Genomic DNA, 24,237 nt, shown 5'->3' on the forward strand with positions numbered 1-24,237 from the left:
CTCAGCCTCCTGAGTAGCTGGGATTATAAGCGCACACCACCATGCCCATCTAATTTTTGTATTTTTTGTGGATACAGGGTTTCACCATGTTGGCCAGGCTGGTCTTGAACTCCTGACTTCAGGTGATCCGCCCACCTCAGCCTCTCAAAGTGCTGGAATTACAGGCATGAGCCACCGTGCTCGGCCAGATCTTTTATTTATAACAGATGGCATAATATTTGGTACAAAATTCCCCATGATCAGAGATATTCAAGTGGAGGCGGGACAGTGGCTTGGTTGTTGTGTGTGGGCAACGGTGGGTGTGTATTATGGGAGTTGGTACGTTAGCATCCAAAGGGTGATTACACCAGGCAGTGTCTCATGTCCTTCCTCATATGGGAGCCTAACATGCAAGGGAGAACCAGGACTAGGTTGATATGACCTGGCTTTTACAAAACCCCTGGAGGAGGGAAAGAAATGGAGGCAGCATGTCAAAGCTTTGTCTGAGAAGCATTCCTTTCTCCAAAGCACCTGAGGCTCTGTCTTACAGATCCCCATGGACCTTGCATACCTCCATGGAAGCCTTTGCTCTCTGTATTGTGATCTATCTACAAGTACCTCCCACCTCAGACTGTGGGCTACTTAAGGACAGGGCTGTGATTCTACTCTTTGATGTATAATGTACTCTGAGCAACCAGCATAGTGGCAAGAGCATCATCAACATCAGTCAAATGTTGAAGGAAAGAGTAAAAGAATGAACAAAGAAATAATCTTGTTCAAGGCTGCAAACCACCAGTGACAGAGCCAATCTTAAACCAAGGCTTCCAGAATCTCACACTATAGCTCTTCACAGTCACTCTGCCAATTTCAAAAACAATGAAAGATAACATCCAAACTATTACCCATTTTGGTGTACACACCGTCTCTAGATTTCAAGGCCTTTGCAGTAGGGACCAGTTACTTAATTCTTGTCTGGCCTTTACTAGTCAAAGGTATGTTCTTGGGCTTCATATGTTCTTGGACTTGCCATCACTGTCACCCCTCACCGCCCCTGCACCTCATAATATAACAGTGGCTTAATACAACAGAGGCAGGGCTCACCACATTTTATAATGGTGTTGGCTTATTTATGGCTTGAGAATTGCTTGAGATGCTGAAACTGGCCCCATATGGGATTCTAGGAGTAGAAGCAGCCCCTCCTCTTGGGGCTTCTGGGAACTACAGATAACTTTTTTAACGAATCAAAATACTAAAGAAATAACCCTCCCAACAGTTGTTATCCATTGCTCAACTCCCTGTAGAGAGCAGCCTGTGGAATTTGCAGCATTGTGATCATGTGCAAAGGGCAGCACCAGGCCCTGGTGGTGATAACAAGGAGGCATATTTATCTAACACTTCTCCCCCGGGGAGCCTGTTTTTCCTCCACTGCAGTACTGTGGCCCTCTTGGCTCACCCTGCTTGGTCCCTGACATGGCTGTGGAAGCAGATGGGTGGAATCAGAGAATCCGCCCAGACAGAAGGACCAAGGCACTGAGGGAGAAGATAATATAACGTGGCCTTTCATCTCCTGGGGTGTCCCTAAAGCAGGGAAGATTGCCATTCTCAAATAATTTCATAATCCTGATTTAAACTTGCCAACATTCCAGGAACCCAGAAAATAGACAGCAGTCCTCCATGGGGAGGCAGAAAAAGAGACAGGACAGATTTAAAGTATCAGGAGCAGGGCCTTGTGGGAGTTCAGATTGTGCTTGGCAAAGTCAAAACAGATGACACTTTAGAGCAGTAGTTTCCAAACCTTATCACCCAAAGAACTTGCTAAAGCACCGATTGCTGGTCCCCAACTCAGAGCACCTGCCTCAGTAACTCTGGGTTTATGTCTATCATATTCTCAGGTGATCCTGGTCCAAGAGCCATGCCTTAGGGGGAAATAGCATTAACACCAACTCTAGTAAATTAGGCAAGATACCAGGAAGAACTTCCCAGTGCCAAGGTTAAACACAAGAATAAGATCAGGTTACAAAAGACAGTTGTGGAAATCTCCTGAGTTAGAGACTCATGTTTCTGAAACGGATCTGAATCTGTTCTGCTTAGCTACAAGGTAATTTTATCTACCATGGACTACAATCAGTTTCAATACAAGATTATAGAGCATCTCCAGGATCACAAGCACTCTGCTGGGCACTGTTATCTGCAATAGGCAGCGCTGGCAAATTGAGGACTGGTTGGTTTGGTTGTATCCTTGTCATAGACGGGGAAACTGAGGCTCAGAGATTCCTGCAAGGTCTGACAGCTGACATGAGGCAGAGACAGGATTCAAACTCACATCTCCAGTCTGATCTTGTCCCTTCTAGATATGAGGTAGGGAGCAGAGATGCACAGAACAGTATTTTCCTAAATTGTATACTTGAGACAGTGTCCTACAAGATATAAGATAAAAAAGAAGAGATTCAAAATGTCAAACAGTCAAATAAGTTTGAAGAAAACAAATGCAGCTGAAAAAAATCTTCTAGACTTCTCAGGTGTTTTAATTTACCTAAGCATGCAGTGAATCTCTAAGAGGAGGCTATGTAGCATTTCTCAAATTTGACCAGATAATCTTTTATTGAAAAACAGCTATTTAAATTTCAAGCGACATTCCAGTTGAGAGGAACACGGTCTGGAAACATCTGGCATGGATATTAATAAGGCAAAGAATTTATACCCCTAGTTCTACTTCACATACACTCACACATTTGGGATGAATGCGGAGCGGATATCTGGTATGATTCAAATCAGATTGGAACAGAGGACTTTTCAAGATCCTGCAACATTTGCCCAGGGCCGAGGCTTTAATGGAGAGCACCAGGAGCCCTGAGCAGGGTCCAGACACAGCCAGGTGCCACAGGGCCCGGTGGGCACCCCCTGCAGCCCACAATCCCTCCAGGGCAGGAGCCAGAGGCGTCTGGTCGTCATCTGTGCACCCCCGCAGGCTTCCTGACGTGAGAGACGATTCCCACCAGAACTGTTAGTCATTCCAGTTTCTCTCAATCAATTATTCACACTCCTGTTTGCTTGCTTTGAGAGAGAGGAGGGGGAAAAAAAGCACAGAAAAAGCCACAGGGGATGATACAATACAAGGGAGAGGGGAGAAAAGAAAGCTGGGGGACTTTTCTGGGCTGGGTATAGGATAGACCACTAGATGTGCTTTCTAATAGGTCACCTGCCTTTGTCCTCTTGGACAAAGCATACAGGCTGAGGATGTCTCCTTCTTTCCCTGAAGCCCAGAGAAGAGGAAGCGGGAAGAGGGTTAAGAGCACAGCCAATTGCAGGAGTCAGAAAGATGCATTCCAAGCTCCAGTATGAGCCCTTCATGGTTGTTTGCCTTGCCTGCTTGGATAATATTTGACCAGCTGAGGGGTGCAGGGTAGACACAAGAATCACAGCCCCTGCTGCTGCTGGCTTCAGGCTCTCATGCAGCCTACTCAAATCTCAGTTTCTTCCTTGGTAAAATGAGGATGGCTGTTCAAGCTCACCGAAAGGGATTCAAATGAGAACCAAATATGAGGTCCCCATGGCAGGGACCTCAAACCTCCACCAGCCTTTCACCCTAAGCATACACAGTCAATTTTAATGAAAGGATCAAGATTTTTAAATTGTCATGTGTGGCATTTTGCAAATGGAGATTGCTACATCATCAGCTCATTAATAACAGAGAGTATTGGCACTGGCATGGTCTGCAATAATTGTTATCGCTATCAAAATGATCAGCAATGATACACTGTCCTTTGTATTCAAAGACAATGCTACTAACACAGTGTAACAAGTGCTTATTTTCCATTGACCAATTATATATTGTCTATATATTGAGCTACCAATACATTTGAGAGAGTATTTGCAGTATGTGTATGTGAGTGTATATATATGTGTGGGTGTGCATGTGTATATTTATATACATATATAAACACACACAAGTATATGCATACACAAATGTAGTTATATATGATGCTCATGAACTTTTTTGCATGTCTATGTCTTAGCGTCTCATCCTTAAATAGGAATACAAGTTCTTATGGGCAACAATTTTCCTTTGTACTTCTTCTGTATCATCTTTAGTTCAAAGCAGGGTGCATCCTCTGTAGGAAACCCCTTAATACATTCCTGTTGGCAGTCAGGTTTATCCCAGCAGTGGGGAAAGGCTTGTATTGATCCCTCCATCCATGCTCCCTCTCTCTGAAGCCTACTCATGGCATGTATTGTGAGATGGCCAAGCCACCAAGCAAACCGTACAACCCACTTGAAAAAAGACCCCCTCGCTGCTGAGTTAATTAGCTGGCTGGCTGCACACACCGGGGTTGGACACGGATATTTCAAAGCATCTTCACCCTCAGACTTAAATGCTACCTAAAGCATTCCCTGGGATTCTATTTTTCAAAATTTATTTTTTCCAATACAAAAGTAATAAATGCTCATTAAAGAAAATTAAGAAAAAAAAATGTAAATAAATAGAAAACAATAAATAAACCACACCTCGTCCCATTTTCCAAGCACAACTACTGTTAGCATTTTGGTGGTTCTCTTTCCGGTTTTATTTTATTCATTGTATCATGCTTTTCATTGAATGTTATCACACAAGAATCAGTTACAAGATTGGCCTTTATAAACTAAGTTTTCAATGACTACATAAATATACCAAATCTACCTAACCATTCCCCTCTAAATGAGTATATATATCGATTCCAATTTTTGATAGGCTAAATAAATCCTGAAATGTGTATCTTGGTGATTATTACTCTTAAAACAAATTAGAATTGATTCTTTAAAAAATTGTCACTAGTTCAAAGGATCTGACTACTTTCAAGTCTTCCTAAATACTTACACATTGTTTTGCAGGGGTGTTGGACCAGTGAGAATTCCCAACAGCCATGTTTCAATGCACACAGAGCCAGTTTCACGTGGAACTCCTGGGACTCATTTCTGAACAACTATTTATAATGCTTTTCAACTCTTTCAAAGTCCCTGTTTTACCCATCCCTATGCAGGTGCACATGGCCTGTTACAAACCTCTGCCTCCAGAATACACACAGTCAGACACAGAGGGGATGCCTGCTCTCACTAAATCTCCAGCTTTGGGACTCACTTCCGGAGCAAGCACACAGATGAAGGTTCTCAAGAGCCCTCCTGATTCATTCCCTCCTATAGGCCAGGAACCTGTGGCACACCCTAAAGAGAATTACACTGTTGTGCATCCTCCAGGAACTACACAAAGTTTAGTGTGGTGGTTCTCAGCAACAGAACAAATCTACAGCACTTCCACTTGTTTTCAGGTAACCAGATTAGTACCAGTCTCTAATTTTACATCTTGCCTTCCTACACTCTTGACTACACTTTATTTCCCAGTAAGCTAGTAGAAATGATGGGAGCACATGACACCAAGTGTTCCCACTCCCTTCGCCACTCACCTCCTCCTCCCCACTGGCTTTATGGGAGAATTACGGAATCGTGCTGGATAGTGGCCATGCAGGAGACACTGCTCATGCTTGGTTGTAACCATAGTCTTAAGGAAAGGAGACTGAACAACACCGATTAACTTTTTTGGGGTGCTCTCCTAAACCAGATGCCAACAGATTTTTGCACATATGATCAGCTCAGCAGGCACTGCTGGCTTCCTTTTCTCTTCCTGCAGAGGCTGGGATGGTTCTGAGCACTGAGTTAATTACATGATGCTGCGGTAAGGTGGGCTCCATCCTCTCTGCCCTGTGTATGCACACACACCTTTAAACACAGATGAGCATACACACACACACACACACACACACACACACACAGTGGCCAGGTGACTTGGCTGCAGAAGTGGGTAAATGAGGATGAGGTTATCCTATCATATATCAGGAAAGAAATAGACCAGGTCCAAGAGATAACTATATTCCAATGGGAGAATCAGTTAGTTTCACTGACATTTACAAGTGATAACACCACATGAGTCAAACATGCCTACACTCCATTGTCCAAGAGTACCCATGGGATGCTTGGGCCAGGGAAAAGAGACCAGCTACCTAGCCAAGCTAAGCAGAGACACATTCTCCAAAGTCTTTTTTCCCTAAGGACCTGGGGTGGCAGAACATGAGCTATGATGTATGGCTGGGGTCACAGGGAGGTAGATGTGTCTCATCTGTTTCCATTTTTCAATATCCAAGGCTGACAACACACTAAACAAGCCTACACAGCTCTGAAGTTTTTCTCAGTCTGATGAACAGCTGGAGAACAGGACTTCCAGAGTCACTGCTGCTCTGTGGGATCGGGGTCCCGTCTGTAGCTCAAGGGTAGGGCAGAGGCTGGTACCAGGCATCTGGACAAGATGAAACCTTAGCAGACTTAGACCATGATGCACAAGATGTGCCCACAAGGCCCCTTATTCCCCTTCTCCTTTCCATTTACAGCAAATATGTATTACAGCACTGTAATACATATTTACTGAAATACAGTAAATATGTATTACAAAATGTATTAAGAGCCTCAAGGGCTATGGAGCAGAACTAACGAGGCCACAGTTGGAGTCCAAATCCTGGGTCAACCAAACAACTTTACTTCTGTTCCCTGGTCATGGATGTTACACCCGGCCCCAGGCATCTCGCTCAGCAAGCTGTATGGTGGCACGTGTCTTAGTAAGGGAAATGATCAGGACAGGATGCCTCGCCTATATACCTGAAAGAACAACCTCGAAGCCCCACCTTACCAAGTATCACTTTTTATCCAAAGGTCAGCATGCATGCGCATACGCGCACGCACACACACGCAGGCACGCACGCATGCATGCACGCATGCACACACACACACATTCTCAGTGACAAGCCCTCCTGTGGCCAACCTTGCCCCTCACTAATAATTTGCACAAATTAAAAGATAAAGCAGCTTAGGGTCATTCAATAAATCATAAGCACAAATCAAAATCTATCCACTCAATTAAATCTGAACCTAGCTGAAATCACATTGTTTTTGAACACTGAAGTGACTGATTTCCAAAGGGTGGAAGAAGATCATTCACCACATGGTTATTCAATATCAGCCCCTTTTCTCTGTGATTGTTAAACTTAATTAGTATTTAGTAAAGATGGCATGATGTTCCACAGAGCAGCGATCTTTGAGGGATTACCTCCAGCTCAGAAGGGCGGAATATAAAACCAATCAGTCCATTGATAGAGGGGCCCCATGAGCTGCCCAGCATCGAAACAAGCTGGGAAGAAAAGGAGTGAGTTTGAAAGGAATCCTGCCAGCCCTGCATCCCCAGGGTCATCCCCACCAGTCCTGGCCCACAGTGGTCCAAGAACAACAAAGACAGCTTCTGCAGGGAGAACACCGGGCTGTGTTTGTGTCTCTGACCACTCCCCCAGCAGTCTGGATCCTGCCAAATGACTGCTGGTCAAACACGGGCGGGCTCCAGCTGGTCTCATTCCTGTTATGACTGCACTTGGGTTCATTAACACCCAGCCCTCCCCTGTGGGCATACAAGGCAGGAAGCCTTCTCACTGGCTTGTTTTGCAGCCTGGCTTTTTCTTTCTCAGAAGTGGGCCAGGTGATACTACATTAGAGTAAAATCCTGCTTAGTGGGGAAGGGAGCAGGCTGCCCAGGCTTGGGGTGGACACCTCTGGGGCCACAGGCTCAGAGGCTCTCTGGCTGCCTCTCTTTTTGGTCTGCCTTTCCTAGCATATCCCCTTGGTACGTTAAACCGTAGTCTGAAATACCCAGGATTCTGTCGTGGAAAGAAAACATGGAGCCTGGAAAACAGGTGGGATGAGGATATTCTAGGGACCTGACTTGAGAGCCTCAGCAGGGATCATGTTCCCCAGGGTTGCCCCCAAAGACAGGACACTTGTGTGCACAAGCTGCAGAGCACCAGAGAATCTCAGGGACTGCAAAGCACATCACATGTCACATAGGCCAGGGCTTCTCAAACTGTTTTGAAGGGCCAGTCTGTAAAATTTCCCATCTATTGTAGATAGATACTTTTGTCAAATACTAGAAGAACAAATTACTAGAAGAGTGAAACTTAAAGCTGCAAAATACAAATGCATTGACTAAGCACTGGGATGTTGCATCAATATCAAATTGCTATATAGATTTCTAAAAGCTCACTCTCAATGTCTGTACCTATCTCAGCACAGACCACTAACAACTTGTTCACAGAGTATATTCTGAATCGCACTGGTCTAGATCCTTGCCACTCAATGTGTGGTTCAAGGACCAAGATCATCATTACCTACAAACTTGCAAGAAATGCAGAATCTCAGGTCCCACCTCAAACCTATTGAATAAGAATCTGCCTTTGCATAAAATTCCCAGGCAATTTGTGTGCATGTGAAAGTTTGAGATGTGCTAGAATAGACCAGGCTTCTGAGCTAATAGATTATGTTTTCTTCTCATCCAACCTTCACAACGTCTTTGAGTAAAGGAGATACTCAACGTTGAAGTGCCTTAACTAAGTTGGAGAGAAGAGGGGGTGTAAAAATTGGCAGGGTCTGCAGGCTGAAATGTTTTATGGGAGTTGAGTAACGGGCAAGAATGAAGAAAAAAAGCTAAGAAAACTGGATAGCTCATCTGTCGCCAGGTAACTCCATGGTTCAGAAGCTACCAGAGAATGACGGCACTCACTTGCCAGATCCAAAGGGAGCTCAGGAGAGTGAGCACAAAGGGCGAGAGACATTTATGAATCCAATATTGGGAAATTGGCATTGTACCAGGATGAAGCAGAGAGCCCAAGGTCAGGGTGCTGGAGGGGACAACTTGATTCTGTAATAGAGATCATGGCCCAAGCAGAGAGAGCAGGATGTTTATTTAGATCTTGTCTGCTTAGCTGGTTGACTGGCTGCAAGTCTGATTATCATTCACCAGGGCTTTATGCCCTCAGCCGGAACCATGTTCCTAATCTGCTCAGCCATTAAGGGCTCTCTGTACCCTGCTCTGTCTCCAGCATAGAGCCAGAGAGGCTGGAAGCTCCCCAGGGTCTCTTTCTGCACCTCCTTCCTGCGGCGTGTCTCTGCTTCTGTACGGGACTGCAGACCCACTTCAATCAATTCCCACCGACCAGCAGCCCAGATCTTAATGAAAACATTCAACCTGCACACAAGTTAGGAGAGAAGTCACAGCCCCCTCAGTACAGTTGAAAGGAAATCACAAGGAATATGTACAGATTCGTAAGAGACTTCTATCTCAGAGTGCAGGTGGGGGCCCTAGTTCCCTTTCGGAGCACTCTCCTACACCTGTCCTCCCTATTCCTGTCCCACCTGCACTGTGACCGTCACTTCAGTCTGACTTCCATAGGAGTTCTCTCCCCTTCCACCCAAAATCACCAATACACAGAGCTGGGGAGACCCTGGAAACTGATGACCCCCATGGTTAAGTGTCTCGTCCAGAGTCACCCAGCCAGATTGTGTCCCTGCCTGAGATTAACACAAGAAAATGAATATGTAAGTCAATCATTCATATTAGTCCCAGTCACCAGATATTCCACCACAGTGATAATTTTGTACTCATTATTATATTGTAATAGTCTACCCTAACTAACAATTTTGGTTCAGAAAAAAAGGCTCCTTATTAATGTCTTTTCTGTGGTCCTGACCATGTATTTTTACCAATCCAACTAAGGGGTTCCAGCTGTTCAACATTTTGGAGAATAAGTACATATGAAGAGTTTCACCCAATTACTTCTCCCAGGGGTCCTAAGAGGCGTTGGGGCCTCAAGTTGGGATGACATTGGCTTCAAGGGTGGATAAGACAGAAACTGTCTCAACCTTTGGGTTGTAGAATTCAGGGTGGGATTATACTTGAAGTATAATAAATAAAACATAATAACAATAAAAAAGAAAAGGCCCCCACTGAAAACACAGCCATCATTAACTTCTCTCTCTGGCAAAGTAAGCCCCAGGATGTGCCACAGCATGGCCCCTGCTTCTCCGCCCCATGAGTCCCAGCCCCCTTCTGCCCACCAACCATCCTCCTCAGTGTTTCCTGAGACATGCCCAGCCACACCCTGCCTTTCAGCAGTTATTCACACTCCTTGAAAGTCCCAAGGACCTTGTACTTCCTCACATTGGTTGGGCACAAGCTGGGCAAAGGCTTTTCCTTTCTCCTTTTGTGCTTTTAATGTTGAAAAATGATGTCTGTAATATGACAGGAAATTCTTTGCTGGTGACTCAAAAGCTGGTAAGCACAGAAGGCAGTGGATGGGAAGGAACGCAGAGAGCAAACTCGAGTTATTTCTCCCTGTACCACAGCACCATAGTCTTAGGGAGTTTCCCTTTTACCCCATCCTTTTCCTTTTGAGCAAAGCAAAGGGATGATGGAATCTAGTTTCTGCTTAGCCTCAATGCCAGTTAGCATTATTGGAAAGGAGATTCTGTGCCCAGCCAGGAGGATGGAAGAGTACCAGTGGCTGGCAGGAGCAGGCATGTGCACGTGTGTGCATGTGTGCGTGTGTGTGTGGCTACGCTGCAAGGTGGCATCAGGTAGGTGACATGGGAAATGCAACGCCTAGCATCAGGCTCAGGGCAGGAGAACTGGGGCTAGGGGAACCCACTTCCCTTCCCTTACTTGATCTCCCCCATAGTGACTGGCAAAGCATGTTGAAGAAGAAGTAGAACCTCCTTGCATTTGTCTTCTGTTACTAGGGACAGCTTGTGCTGATAGGTTCCAATTTCTTCTGTGGTTCACCCATGTGAACTAATGGGCAACCTCAAGGGATAATGCAGGATCCCGGGGCTAGCAAAAGTAAAGCACCCTTATAACCCTTTAGCCTGAGGGAGCAAGGAATGGGGATGGTTATTGGAAGCTGAAAGGAGAATCGCGTAGGGCAGATCACTTTGAGAAGTGATCTTAGGTAGAGGATACAGCCAATCCCAGGCTACCTAGCAGTGGTGGACAGTGGGTGGGAGCGGAGTGCTAAAGGTGGGGAACTAGTGTGAATTAATCTCCAACCTCTATCCTTTCCACCCCACTAGTCTCCTGCTGGGGTCCTCACTGTCCAGGTCATCCAGTAGTCAGAGGCCAGGAAGGCCACTGAGGCAGACTCCACAGTCTTTGGAGGGCACAAGGCTCTGGAGCATCAATAAAAGATTCCTGGAATGGCTGGGCCTGGTGGCTTACGCTTGTAATCCCAGCACTTTGGGAGGCTGAGATGGGTGGATCACCTGAGGTCAGGAGTTCAAGACCAGCCTGGCCAACATGGTGAAACCCCATCTCTACTAAAAATATGAAACATTAGCCAGGCACGGTGGCAGGTGCCTGTAATCCCAGCTACTCGGGAGGCTGAGGCAGGAGAATCACTCGACCCTGCGAGGCAGAGGTTGCAGTGAGCTGAGATCACACCATTGCACTCCAGCCTGGACAACAAAAGTGAAACTCGGTCTCAAAAAAAAAAAAAAAAAAAGATTCCTGGAAGAAGCACACGTTAGTGTGCGTGGGAAAATTACTCATTGATATTTCTGTCCTCCTAGAACGTAATTTCCTGGAGGGCAGCATCCATGTGCCAAGGACATCATGGGCACTTTAAAAATATTTATTACACTAATAAGTGTACGTATGAAGAAATGGAGGAATGGAAGGGTATCACGGAGGCAACAAAGTTAACTAGCCTTCATGCAGTCTGTAAATGTGCACCTGCTATCAGAAGGCCCTGGCCTGTCTTTCAGATGCTCTCTGAAAAGTGCAGACATTGTTTCTCCCAATCTGTCCTCACAATCTTTCCAGGGCTGCCACTCCCTGAGTTTCCCAGGTCTCCTGGGTTCACAGTCATGATACTCCAAGCTGGCAGGAGGCTCACCCCTGGCGGGTGATGCTCCAGGCAGGTAACCAGGTGCCCCAGAGGCTCTGGCAGTTGCTGTCTGGCCTCAGTGCTCTTCTGCAGCGAGGTACAGTGCAGAGCTGAGCATCACGCATTGCTGTGTGCCCTGCTTGGCAGTTACTGTGGCAACAGCCAGGCTTCAGCCTCTCCTAGGCTGTCCTGAGGAGAAGGGGCCGCTGTTGGAGGCTACAGCAATCCTGTGAGACACAGCCATCCTGGTCATTGTGCAGGTCCAGGCATCTCAAACCAGTGAGTGGACACAGACACTGGAGTCCTGTTGAACCCCAGGCTGGCCAGGAGACAAAACAGGCGTGATNCAGGCAGGTAACCAGGTGCCCCAGAGGCTCTGGCAGTTGCTGTCTGGCCTCAGTGCTCTTCTGCAGCGAGGTACAGTGCAGAGCTGAGCATCACGCATTGCTGTGTGCCCTGCTTGGCAGTTACTGTGGCAACAGCCAGGCTTCAGCCTCTCCTAGGCTGTCCTGAGGAGAAGGGGCCGCTGTTGGAGGCTACAGCAATCCTGTGAGACACAGCCATCCTGGTCATTGTGCAGGTCCAGGCATCTCAAACCAGTGAGTGGACACAGACACTGGAGTCCTGTTGAACCCCAGGCTGGCCAGGAGACAAAACAGGCGTGATCATTCACAAAACCCAGCAGCCCTAGAAGATGCCACCTCCCTGTGTCCATCTGAGCACCCAGACCCCACAGCAGAGGATCTCCTCCAGTTGGCATGAAGGCGCTTCACAGCTTCCTCTGTATCCATGCCCTACCCCATCCCACCCTACCCCATGCCCCAGCCAAATAAAACTATTGCAGTTCCCCATACCAGTTGTCTGTTTCCTCCTCTGAATTTTCTCATGCTGTTCCTCATCCTTTTCGTTGGAAATGTTCACTTATCCTCCAAGGCCTAGCTCATGCTCACCTTCTCTATCAGCACCACTGACCCCAGCCCCACCCACCCAAGAAGATTCTCCCACTCCCCATTCTGGGTTCCTACAGCGGGTGATAAATCCCACTCCCCTGCCAGACTGTGTCTCTCATCTGATTATCAGCCCAGCACCTAAGGCAGTGAATGGGCTTTACCCCAAGAACCCATGATCCAGAGAGGGTGCGTTGGCTTTAACCTGGGTGTCCAACTAAGGAGTCAAGAGCAAACAGCCCCACATATGAACCTGGATTTGGGCATGGCTGATTACCATGGGAGCACCCTCCCTCCCAACAAGCTCATCACTCAAGTCCGAATTTTGTTACCTACACATTCATTCATTCATTCATTCACTCATTCATTCATCTGAGAAATATTTAGTGAGCTTAACACTACACAACACTGTGCTAAGCACTGAGAATACAGAGTGCAGCAAGACATAGTCCCTGTTCTCTCGAAACTCCTAGGCTAGGAGGAGAGGCAGAAGAGTAAGCAGACATGGCAAGGGAAGTGGAGAGGAGGGTGGGAATCCAAAGAAGAGGCCCCTGACTCCATGTAAGAGAGAAACTGGACATTTAAAGGCTTGAAGTTCAGCCTGGATGAAACTGGCAGAGCGGGGCGGCACCAGGACACTGAGCCATCTTCAGAGCATGGCAGCAGAGCCCAGGCTTGACTCAGAATTGGGGCCGTGTAACAATCCAGGCTCTTCTGCCAACTTACAACAAGACCTATTAAAGATTCCAGGCACAGTGGTGTTGAGACGCAGACCACTAATTTGCACCCCACCCTCTTTTTTTTTTTTTTTTTTTTTTTCATGTTAACTGGCATCTCTGCCTGACCTTCCCCAATCCTCTGACAACCTCGGAGTCTGCCTGGCTAGCTGCCATCCAGATTTCTTTTTCTTTCTCCAAGCCCTGGCCAAGACCCAGGACACATGGGAGAGGGGGAAGGGAACAGTTTGTGCTCATGCAAAGCTTGCTCTTGCATTCAGCCCCTGGGCCGGGATGGGGCCGAGTTTCCTCTGAAGCAGTGCCCAGCCAGTAGGGCTGCCTCTGTCCTACCCCCTCGAGACACCCAAGCCGATTTGGTGCAGATGGCACCAGCAGATGCCAGTCCCTAGGAGGGTCCCTCCTCCCTAGCTAATGAGGGGAGCAGGTAAAGGGACCAGAGAATGTGATCAGGAGTGAGAAGTGAAACAAACACTAGATTGAGTTAGGAACCTGGGTTCTAGTCCCAGCTCTGCCACAAATAGGCTGTATGACTTTGGGCAAGTCACTTCACCTCTCTGACCCTGGGTGTCCCTGTTGTCTGAGTCTGTGATTCTAGCTGTCAGAAGTGCAAATACTGCTTCGAAAGCAAAGAAAACTGGGTTTTCACTTCTACTCTGCTGTTAACCTGCTGTGTGATTTTGGGTCAACTCCTTCACCTCTCTGTGCTAAGATTAGCCATCTTTTAGAAGTCACATTGCACACAACATGAAATTAAAACCAAGTTAGTGTGAGTTCAGGTGCATGAATGAACCCAGGAAGAAATCATGAGAATCTATGAAGAACTTTTCCCCACTTTTTCCCACTACCCCTGCCCTGGGATTCTAGTCATGAGGAAGCTGCTGGTCCACCCACTGTGTGTGCAGTCCTGCTCTGAGCTCCTGCTGTTCTTCCCCTACTTAAAATATCCCTCTGCTTTGCCAGAATTCTCTGAGGCCATCTGTGGCTCTGATCCACCAGTCAGGTGAGCTCTGGGACCAGCCCTGGGGATTCTCAGCCTTCAGGGATCCTGGGCCTCATCACGTGCGGATATAGTTCTGCCTTTCTGGGGTAGGTGTGGCTGCACACTCCAGCAAAAGTGAAGCTGCATCTCTCTGCAGTCTTACAGCAAACGGGTAGGCACCACAGCTGCTGATAAACAGCTAGGAGAGCTACTGACCAAATAACCCACTTTCCACTCCTGGAAATCATTGGGGAAACACTCAATTAAGCATTCAGGTATAGGTTTAGACTTGAGTGGAAGTCACAGCCTGCCCTCCAGGCTCCTAGAAATCACCGGTTTGCGGCTGTTGCAGGATAACAGGACCATGAGTTTTATGGGGGCTAGTTGGCATGGCTGAGGACAAGGGGCTGGCTGGTGGCCTTTCAGGCAGAAAGGAAGATGAGGAGTGGGGACAAGATGAATAAGCACTTTCTTTAGAGTCTGAGGCACTGTAAGAGGAAGAAATCAATGGAAACCTTGGGAGGGACCCCAGAGAGAGTCCTGCTGAGAGGGGGTGCCAGCCCGATAAATCTGATGATGTAGCACTGAGTGGGGGGCACAAAGTCCTATTTGAAGTATCACAGGGAGGCTGGCATGTGTATCCCACCTGTGCATCTCATGTCTGGCCATGTGGCCCCTGACATGCTGCTGGGCAGAACCAGAGGGAATCTACAGTCAGTGAAACCCTGGCACCCATGCAGGCTGCCTCTGATAAACAGACAGCCTGGAAGCTGGGATCCTCAATTAGCCTCTTATAAAGAGGGGAGAATATTACTTGACTTTCTTTGCCTCCCAGAAAAAGCAAGAAGCCCAGATGCAAATGTAATCCATAACCACTCACTCTAGAAGGAATGACCAGGGCCTCCATGGCTGGGAAACAAATGACGAAGCCAGTTAGCAGCCTGATTCCAAATGAGTGTTTCTCCCGTTATACCTCTGCCTGTACACATGTTCAAGACACAGAAAGCTTTCATTGTTTGGGGGTGTTTTGTTTTCTCGCAAATTATGGGCAACTGGTATCCCAAGAGCTGCCATAGTTTGGTGAGCTATAAATTTCGGATCCTTTAAGCCTCACTGGAGAAAGACAGTGATGTTGCCTGGGGGCTTCCTGGGACACACAGCTGAACCAAAGTAGGCTTAGGGTAAATGCACCCTAGAGATGGGGAGCCAGTGATCAAAGTGATCACATCAAGAGAAAGCCTTCAGCCAGCCCCCTGGGATATCCCCACCATGGATGGGCAGAAAGGACTCTGGGGACTCAGTCCAGATACTGAAGAGTAGATGTCATGCTTCAAAAACTGGGGAGTTCATAAAAGGAACGGGGAGACCTATGGGTTCCCTAGGTATCTATGCAAGTTTCTGAAAGAGACGAATAGCCAACACGTATGTAGCACTCATATATATTAACTCTAATTTTCGCAACAGCACTGTAAGATAAACAGTTGACTTTCTTTGTCTCCCAGAAGAAGCAAGAAGCCCAGATGCAAGTGCAATCCATAACCACTTGCTCTAGAAGGAATGACCAGCGTCCCCATGGCCGGGAAACAAATGATGAAGCCAGTTAGCAGCCTGATTCCAAATAAGGTGCTTTATTTACCACATCCTATTTTTATCCACACTTGATAGATAAGGAAGCTAAGTCACAGAGAGGTTAAGTAGCATGCCTAAGGTCAAACAACTGATTAGTGGCAGGGGCAGACTTTGGTTTTGGGGTTTTTTATTTCTTTTTTTTGAGATGGAGTCACCCCTGTCACCCAGGATGGAGTGCAGTGGTACAATCTCAGCTTGCTACAACCTCTGCCTCCCAGGTTCAAGCAATTCTCATGCCTCAGCCTCCCAAGTAGCTGGAATTCCAGGTGTGTGCAACGATGGCCAGCTAATTTTTTGTATTTTTGGTAGAGGATGGGGTTTCACCATGAGATGGGGCTGGTTTCAAACTCCTGGCCTCAAGTGATCCACTCGCCTCAGTCTCCCAGTGTGCTGGGATTACAGGTGTGAGCCACCGCACCTGGCCAGCAGGGCCAGACTTTGAACCTGAGGAGGCTTCTCCCAAAGCCCGTGCACTCTTAACCACGGTGCAATGCAGCCTCTCCAGAGTAAAGCAGGATGCTGGCTTCTTTAGGGAAAGACCCTGCCTTGGTGTGGGAACCAGAGCCTCCGGGGGTGACCCTGCCCCACACCTGCCTGGGGCCTAGGGAAATCCTGCCCCAAGATGCAGACACAGACAGCTGCCACTCTGACAGCTGGCCCAGGGATGGGGGCTGGGGACATCACACCACCCGCATTCTCTGCAGGGATACCCAGCCATCCGTTTTAGGCTAAAAGTCTTCTCCACATCTCAGTCTTCCCCCAAATTTTACAAATACTAGAATATAAAAGCACAGGAACCAGCATGAATGAAGTTGGTTTTTAAGAGACAGTGTTTAACATCAAGATCCTTCTGATGTGAGTAATTTGGATTCTGATGCAATTCTGGATTGTTTGTTGAATTATGCATCAGCAGCTTCTGTTGCCGTAAAAAGCGCCACCATCACTCGAGCTAATCTGAAACCTGCAGCAATGAAGCCAGTTGGGTGCACAGTTTGGGTACTGAGATGTGTCTTTGATGACAGTGAACCAGCAGAAGGAGAGAAACAGACACAAGGGGAAGTGGAGAGCAGGTAGTAGGAAGAATTAGGGGAACGAGGTGGCATTAGGTGCTTTATTTACCACACACTCATGAGAGTCCCATGCCGGGAGAAAGAAAAAACCCAAAGAGGTGAGTAGACATCAGTTTCCCCCAAATCTGTGAAATTCCACAGGACACAGAAAGACAGCAACAGAGAAAACCAGGGATTCATCCTGGCAAAGGATGAAGCTGCTCCTAGACTGTCAAAAGGCCACTGTCTCTACCACCTGAAATACGATGTTCTCCTTCAAGCCCTCGACCCTATGCTGGGGGCCTTCCTACTGGGCCAAGGGCAGTCACAGTCATCATTATTAATTATTTTCTCAGTGTTTTAATATCTATTGTGGGCCGATATCCTTATTTAAAAGCAACAACTAAGGACAGTATGCCTATCTGACGAAGGGCACAGGGGAGAAAGGTGATATACCTAAAATCATATGACTGCTTAGCGGCCAGAAGGAAATTGGAATTCCAGTCTTCTGACTGCCAGTCACCTTCTCTTCCATCACCCTGGGCACTGCCATTTCAATATGGAGGCTCCCAGGATCTCTGACAATCCATCAGACCCATTGCTTAGGCTGGGAATGCCAAGTCCCGTGCCTGGAGCAGCAGAAAGCAAAGGCACCAAAGCCCCAAGCTAAGCCACCTAGTCCAAAGTCATGCTCTGCCTCTAGTACGGTGTGTCCCTGAGCAAGTTATGGAACCTTGGTGCCTCAGTTTCCTTATCTGCCAAACAGGTCTGGTAATAGTTCTTGCTTCATTGAATGAGATGATCCATTTGACACCTTTAGATCAATGCCAAGCAGATGTAAAGCAGACACTAAATATAATCTGCCATTTTCATTATTAATATTCTCCTGCGAAACTGTTATGACTTCAGAGGACTGATCCCAAAGCCGGCCAGGAAGACCCTGTTGAGTGTTCTGCTCTCCCGAAGAGCCCACGTCCTCACTATCACAGGTTCTATTTGGTGTCCCAACAAGGAACCACATGTCCAAGGCGGCTAAGCCAGGAGGGCCCTGGGTGTGCGGGAGTCAGCTCTGTGGAGATGCCATCCATGCTGGGTCTGATAGGAACCCCAGCTCTGCATTTGTCCTTTTCACAAAGCCAGTGAGCCAAAACCACCCTCCCGGGCTGGCCCAGTTTAAGAGCCTGGGCTCCGGGGACGCAGGGAGGCTCCTCAGCCCAATTATAAATCAATCTAGCAGCACTCACTGAGGCCATTGCCATAAATGGCTCTAAAAGCTCAGCCTCTTTCGGCCCAGTAGGCTCGGGGCTCCAGGATTAATGAGCATCAGCTGCCGGCAGGCTGGTGGGGACAGATGCCGACCTAATGAGCATGGTGGCCCAGCCCTCGCCAACTCGAGGTGGACAGGGCTGATGAGCAGGTGTCATTGTCATGATGCCCCTTTGCCACGTGTCACTTGGAAAGGCAGGGCTGTTGTCATCAAGTGGCGTCTTATTCCCTACCTCAGGACACCCACAGGAGATTCTAAAGGCTGTCCACAAAGATGGCCTTTGTGGCTGCCACATCCACTCCTCGGCTGGTCCTGGCACCAGGTTTTTCTCAAGGCCTCTCAATAGCAGGGCTGGATAAGGATCTTAGAATCCTGGGCATCCCCTCCCACCCCATGCCATCTGATTGGTGCTGCATTGAAGTCCCTGCTAGAATTTCCCTCAGTCATGTCTCTATTACACCCACGGGCTTCAAGTTAGCCTGGAGTATTTACACACGGTTTTGCAGATTCCAATGGATTCAAACGGGCGCAAGTGCTCAGCATCACACTGGTCACCAAAGGGTCACAACCCAGTCCCCACAAGACTTATCAGCTTGTATATCAGTCAAAGACTTACAAAGGGACTGATCATAAGCATAAAACATAGCAACAACAAAAATAGTCATGATCACTTCTTGAGCATTTATTTTGTGGCAGGCACTGTTCTCCACTCTTTATATGTGCTGGCTTATTTAGCAAATGTGAATGAAAGACTCTGAATAATAAGAGTCACATTATATTAAGTCAATGCAGGTGAAGCAAAAAAAGGCAAGATCACTTTGGCTGACTGGAGAGATCGAGAGGCTTCACGGGAGAGGCGGGACCACGCTGGTCCTTGTGGGGTCTGGGAGGGGTGTTCCTGAAGCAGAAACAGGCACACCCGGGCAGGGCTGCAGTGAGTCTGCTGAAAGTCACACATCTGTGCTTTGGAGGGCAGAGCTGCAGGGCCACAGGTATATTCATTGTAGCGGGCTCTGGCATCTGAAAATGTTGTTAGAACGAAATTTCAAAATCAGGTTTTATTCCTGATGAAAGTGGACTGCTCTTAACTGTGGCTTCACTGCTTCTTTTCCATTTCTGTTTGGAGTGTGATTTCTTTAAGGTGAAATTCACACACAGTGAAATGTGCAGATCTTCAGTGCACACTTTGATGAGTTTTTGACAAATGCCTTCACCTGTGTAACTAACAATCTGACCGAGATCTAGAATACTTTCATGGGCATGAAAGGGGAGGAATGTGACCTTTGTGATCAGATTGTCCCATACCTACATCTTCTGGGCATTCGTAAATTGGAATAAATCAAAATAATCAACTTCCTCCCTTGCCCCACCCAGTTCACCTCCTACCCCAGGAGAAAAAATAAAATAAAATTCATCCACATCTAAACAGACAAATGCCTAGTCTGTCTTTGTGTTTGTTAGCTTTGTGCCCCAGAACCAAGCTTCATACCAGGCACAGAGTGAGTGATCCATACGTGTTTCTTAAAAAAAAGGAAGGAACTAACATCCTCAGATTAAAGTCTCCCAGGAAATAAAGGACTCCACTTTCTCTAAGTTCCCATGTGATACTGACAATTATGATGCTTTTCTGTCCCCTCTCTTGAGGTTAGGAAGGAGTCCCTAGGAGGATGCAGAAGAGTATCCTGTCCTGCGACCCACCTGTCACCCAGGCTCTTGTGTTCTCTACAGCCAGTCCATCTCAGGCCTCAAATTCCATACATTTCACAAAATCAAGCAGGTAGCTTAAGGTCCTCATCTCTCCTCCCCACTATTCAGCAGACAAAATCTGAGACATAATGTACCCCAGCCTCAGACATGCTCACCCTTCCTTACCAGGCCCTGTGTGAATGGGCCAGGCCACTCCTTGATGGTTTTCAGGCAAAATGCATGAGAACAATCCCAGGAAAAAGAGAAGCCTCTAGGGGTACCATCCATATGCATGCCATGCATTTCCTTCCTAGCCTCACCAGGATTTTGGGTGTGGCGGAAGAGACTCCCCAAACCTTTCATCCTGCAAGTCCCTAGATGTCCTCCTTGGGAAAGCTCCCTGTGCACAGCTTGCGGGAGACTGCAGGCTTATAAACAGCATAAGCCAGCATTCCAATCAGATTATTTCTCACTTGCAATATTGCACAAAGAGAAAAAAATAATGCTGAACATTCTGTTCGTGGAAGAAAAAATAGCAGGAGAAAACTGTCACGTTGTTTGGTCTATTTTCAATTTCATTCCCAAGCCCTGCAAATAGCTATCTGTGCAAGCAGGCCAGAAGAGGACTCCAGCGACCTGACATGCACGATCTCAAATCAGGTCTCCAGGACCTGTGGAAAAGGGAGAGACCTTTGGCTGGCACATATCTACACATGTGATAAAATTGCACAGGACTAAATACACACCCACCAATGCAAAAACTGGTGAAATCTGAATGGATAAGCTTGGTGGGTTGTACCAGTCAATTTTCCATTTGTGATATTGTACTATAGTTATGCAAAATGTTGCCATGTGGAAGGGAGAACTGAGTGAAGGGTACAGGAATACCTCTGTACAATTTATTGCAATTGCATGCAAATCCAGGATTATCTCAAAAGGCAAAGTTAAAAAAATGTGCTTCCAGGGTCTGATTTAATGGGACTAGGGTGCAGCCTGAGCATCAGAGTTTTAAAAGCTCCCCAGGTGATTGTAACGTGAAGCCCAGGCTGAGAACCTCTGCTCATGGAGGAAGGTGGGACACACATATGAAATCCAAAAACAGATGTGATATAGTACCAAAGGCTTCATAAATACCTGTGGAGTAAATCAGTGAACTGCTGAACAGATGCAAAAGGTTGGAGAAATTCATGTAGGATGAGGGAAGGCTTCATGGTGAAGTGGGATTTAACCAGGACGGGGCAGAATTGGAGAATTCAAGGAAGGGAAAGTGCCCTCTAAGCCAATAAAGAAGGGCTCAGAGATGGTGTGGCCATGCTGGGGAGGAGGGGAAGAACTGAACTTGGGGACAGCTGAGGAGTGAAGATGGATAAAACTTCTCATAATAAACTGGCTGTATCCCTCTGCTTAGAAGAGTGGATCTTTTCAAACACCTGAACCAGCTCTAAGTCCCTGCAAATTACCAACAGCAATTTTCAGCAAAAAGCCAATTCCCCAGAAGGCACTTGGCATCTCTCAGAGAAGCAAAAGAGGGAGATGCTGGAGAGGCTTCAGAATATAGTATTGATGGGTATAAAAGTAAGCAGTCCTTTTCATGGTTCATGTCACTTTGTCTGACTGCACTTCAACTAGCCTTAGATTCCCCAGTCGAGAACAGAGCCAGGTGCTAGAAAATACCAGAAATGACCTGGGAAACAGTAAAATAGAAATCTCAAGCCTACATACCAAAGCAAATGCACTTGACTTAGCAGGTCCCTGGAGTAATCATGCAACACCTCTTTATTCTTATTTTATACACAAGTCTAATAAGCTTGAGTATCTGTTTCCAAGCCCATAGTAAATTAAAAAGAACAAATTAATGGCAGCAGGAGAGCTGCATCAGACAGGATCAGTGACAACAGTGAGAAGTGACAAGTGACAGACATTCTGACGGTAGACGGGGAGACAGAAAGCTATAAAAGGTAACTTGGGGCACTCACCTAACACGAGGAAGCCACCCTCGCAAGGCAGAGGGGCTCCATTGTAAAGGTGGAGAAAGGGCTTTAAGATACTCAAGTCCAAGTTCTAAATGCCTTGGAGAACATCTCTTTACTTTTTCCTGTTATTAGTTAATCCAACATATACACAGTGGAGAGGGGCAGTGTGCTGCTGCAGGCTGCCACTGTGGGAGGGGCGGCTGGCTAATCATCTTATTGCAGCAAATACTCTCTGCCAAAAACACAGCTCCCCTCTCAAAGCCTGCTTTCTCACTTTGTAGCACTGGCCACTGCCATCGCAGGGTATGCAGAGCAAAGGGCAGGCTGCTCCTGAGCCACTCAGTCCATTGGATCAATCAGGTTTAACAAGGAGGCATCCGAGGACCAGGAGAAGCACCTCCTACATTATTACCACAGCACCATCACTTTGCATGAGACAGGTCTGGCTGGGAATGCCACCCCTAGCGTGGCCAGAAACTGTGTGTCCTTGACCCAGTTGCTTCATTTCTTGTGCTGAGCACGCCCACCCATTCACCCTCAATCCAGAGAGCTAATGTTGAAGAGCTCATTAACAAAACACAAAACACTCAGCTGACCCACTGCCACCATGCAAATATGTAATAACTGGATTTCTCTTCTCCCGCAGCTAACCTCGAGCATCTCTTCTTGGCCAGCTGCGTTGCTTTGGCTCTCTGTGTGGTTCAGAGCCAGAGAGGGGAGGCTGGGCAGCCCCTTCCATGCCAACATCCCAGGATGCAGTGCTTGGAGCAGGAAGATCAGAGAAGATGATCTCTCCCACTGCACAGAACCCAGGTCCTCGCCCCAGACTCAGAGGCCCTGACCCCTGCTATGTTTGGCCCCCAAAAGCAGCAGGGAAGGGAATGGAGGTTCCAAACCTAAGCATCCTATGCTGGCAATGCACTGCCCTCTCAGGAGCCCAGCACTCAATCATGTTCTCTCTTGGGAATGCCAGTGTCCCATTTTCATCCAAATGTGAAAGTTGAAAAAGAAAAGTCAGGCAAGGGAGAGAGGCTTTTAAGATCTCCCCTACTCAGGGGAGGAGCTGGCAGCATGAGCCTAAAACCAGGCAGGTGGGTGAGGGGAGGGGGCCCTAATTGCTGCTAAAGATCACTGGGGGGCCCTAATGACACCTGAAAGTCTTCCGTGGATCCTCAGGCACAAAACATAAATCATCTCCCTCTCACTTCTTACTGATCGCGTTTGCTTGCTGTGTCAGCTGAATTCCCAAATTGGCCTGGGTTTAAATTGGGACTTTTTTCCCCTGCCTGGCCTGGCTTTTTCTCCACTCTCTCTCTCCAACCTCCTCCCACCCCACGCAAAGTGATGACGGAGGAATCTGCCTGCCGACTCCAAAATGCAGGTTTGTGGCTTCACTTTGTGGGGTGGGAGGGAAGAGGCAGAGAAGGGGGAAGAGGGTGTTTGGGGGCTGACATTGGGGACAGAACCTGAGGGATCAGGAGGGAGAAAATGGCCAACTGGACCCACTTGCAGACTTTTGGTGTTCAGTCACCCTTACAAACAAACCCCTTCTCAGTCCCCAGGGCAGCCAGGAGAGTCTGCATCAGACATGCTCCATTCACAAGGGGCAGGACTCAGGAAGTGCAACAGGGAAGTTCAGAGTGGGATAAGGGATTTGTAGTTGGTCCTGCTGTTCTGGGGAGCAGAGATTCACCCAGGCTCTGTGGGTGCCAGGAGACAAGACTTTCTTTCTTTCACTTCTTCTGTTTCCGCGGGTCTCCAAGCACCTCCATAACACAGGATGGGTCAGAGCCCATTGAGGAATTAACCCAGAGGCCTTGACCCTAAATAGCTCCATGAGAAGGCTGAACCTCTAACCCTCCAGGAGGCTGATGTGAGGCTACACACAATGCCACCAGCTCCGATGGGCCCGCCCAACACAACTCCAGGAAATGTCCCAAGAAAGCTTTCCAAAGACCCCTTTTCCTAGAATATGGGAGACTCCCCCCAGCGACTTCATCACTCAAACCCCAACCAGGACGATATGCAGCCTCCTCAGCCTTTGTGAGGCAGAGGAGGAGGCTGCTGGGTCTCCTCCACCACTGTCACCAACCAGCCCTCACAGGCCCAGGGCCAGGAGACCACCCTCCACCACTGTCACCAACCAGCCCTCGCAGACCCAGAGCCAGGGGGCCACCCGCCACCACTGTCACCAACCAGCCCTCGCAG

At 47.6% G+C, this 24,237-nt stretch overlaps 1 protein-coding gene across 9 annotated transcripts in view; it reads right to left on the reverse strand.

Moving 5' to 3' along the window:
- PLXNA4 (plexin A4) overlaps positions 1-24,237 on the reverse strand; it is a 523,648-nt gene that overhangs the window by 257,355 nt on the left and 242,056 nt on the right. Inside the window, exon 4 of one of the 9 annotated variants that reach the window (XM_017885092.1) lies at positions 4,515-6,304. The exons of the other annotated variants lie outside the window; for them this stretch is intronic. Within the exon in view, the coding sequence (XP_017740581.1) occupies positions 6,197-6,304 (108 nt within the window). The 3' untranslated portion in view covers positions 4,515-6,196. Of the gene's footprint in view, positions 1-4,514; positions 6,305-24,237 lie in introns of those variants that run through there. 9 annotated transcript variants of the gene reach the window in all.

Source organism: Rhinopithecus bieti, unplaced genomic scaffold (assembly GCF_001698545.2).
Source record: "Rhinopithecus bieti isolate Rb0 unplaced genomic scaffold, ASM169854v2 scaffold_13262, whole genome shotgun sequence".
In the NCBI taxonomy this organism is placed as follows: Eukaryota; Metazoa; Chordata; class Mammalia; order Primates; family Cercopithecidae; genus Rhinopithecus; species Rhinopithecus bieti.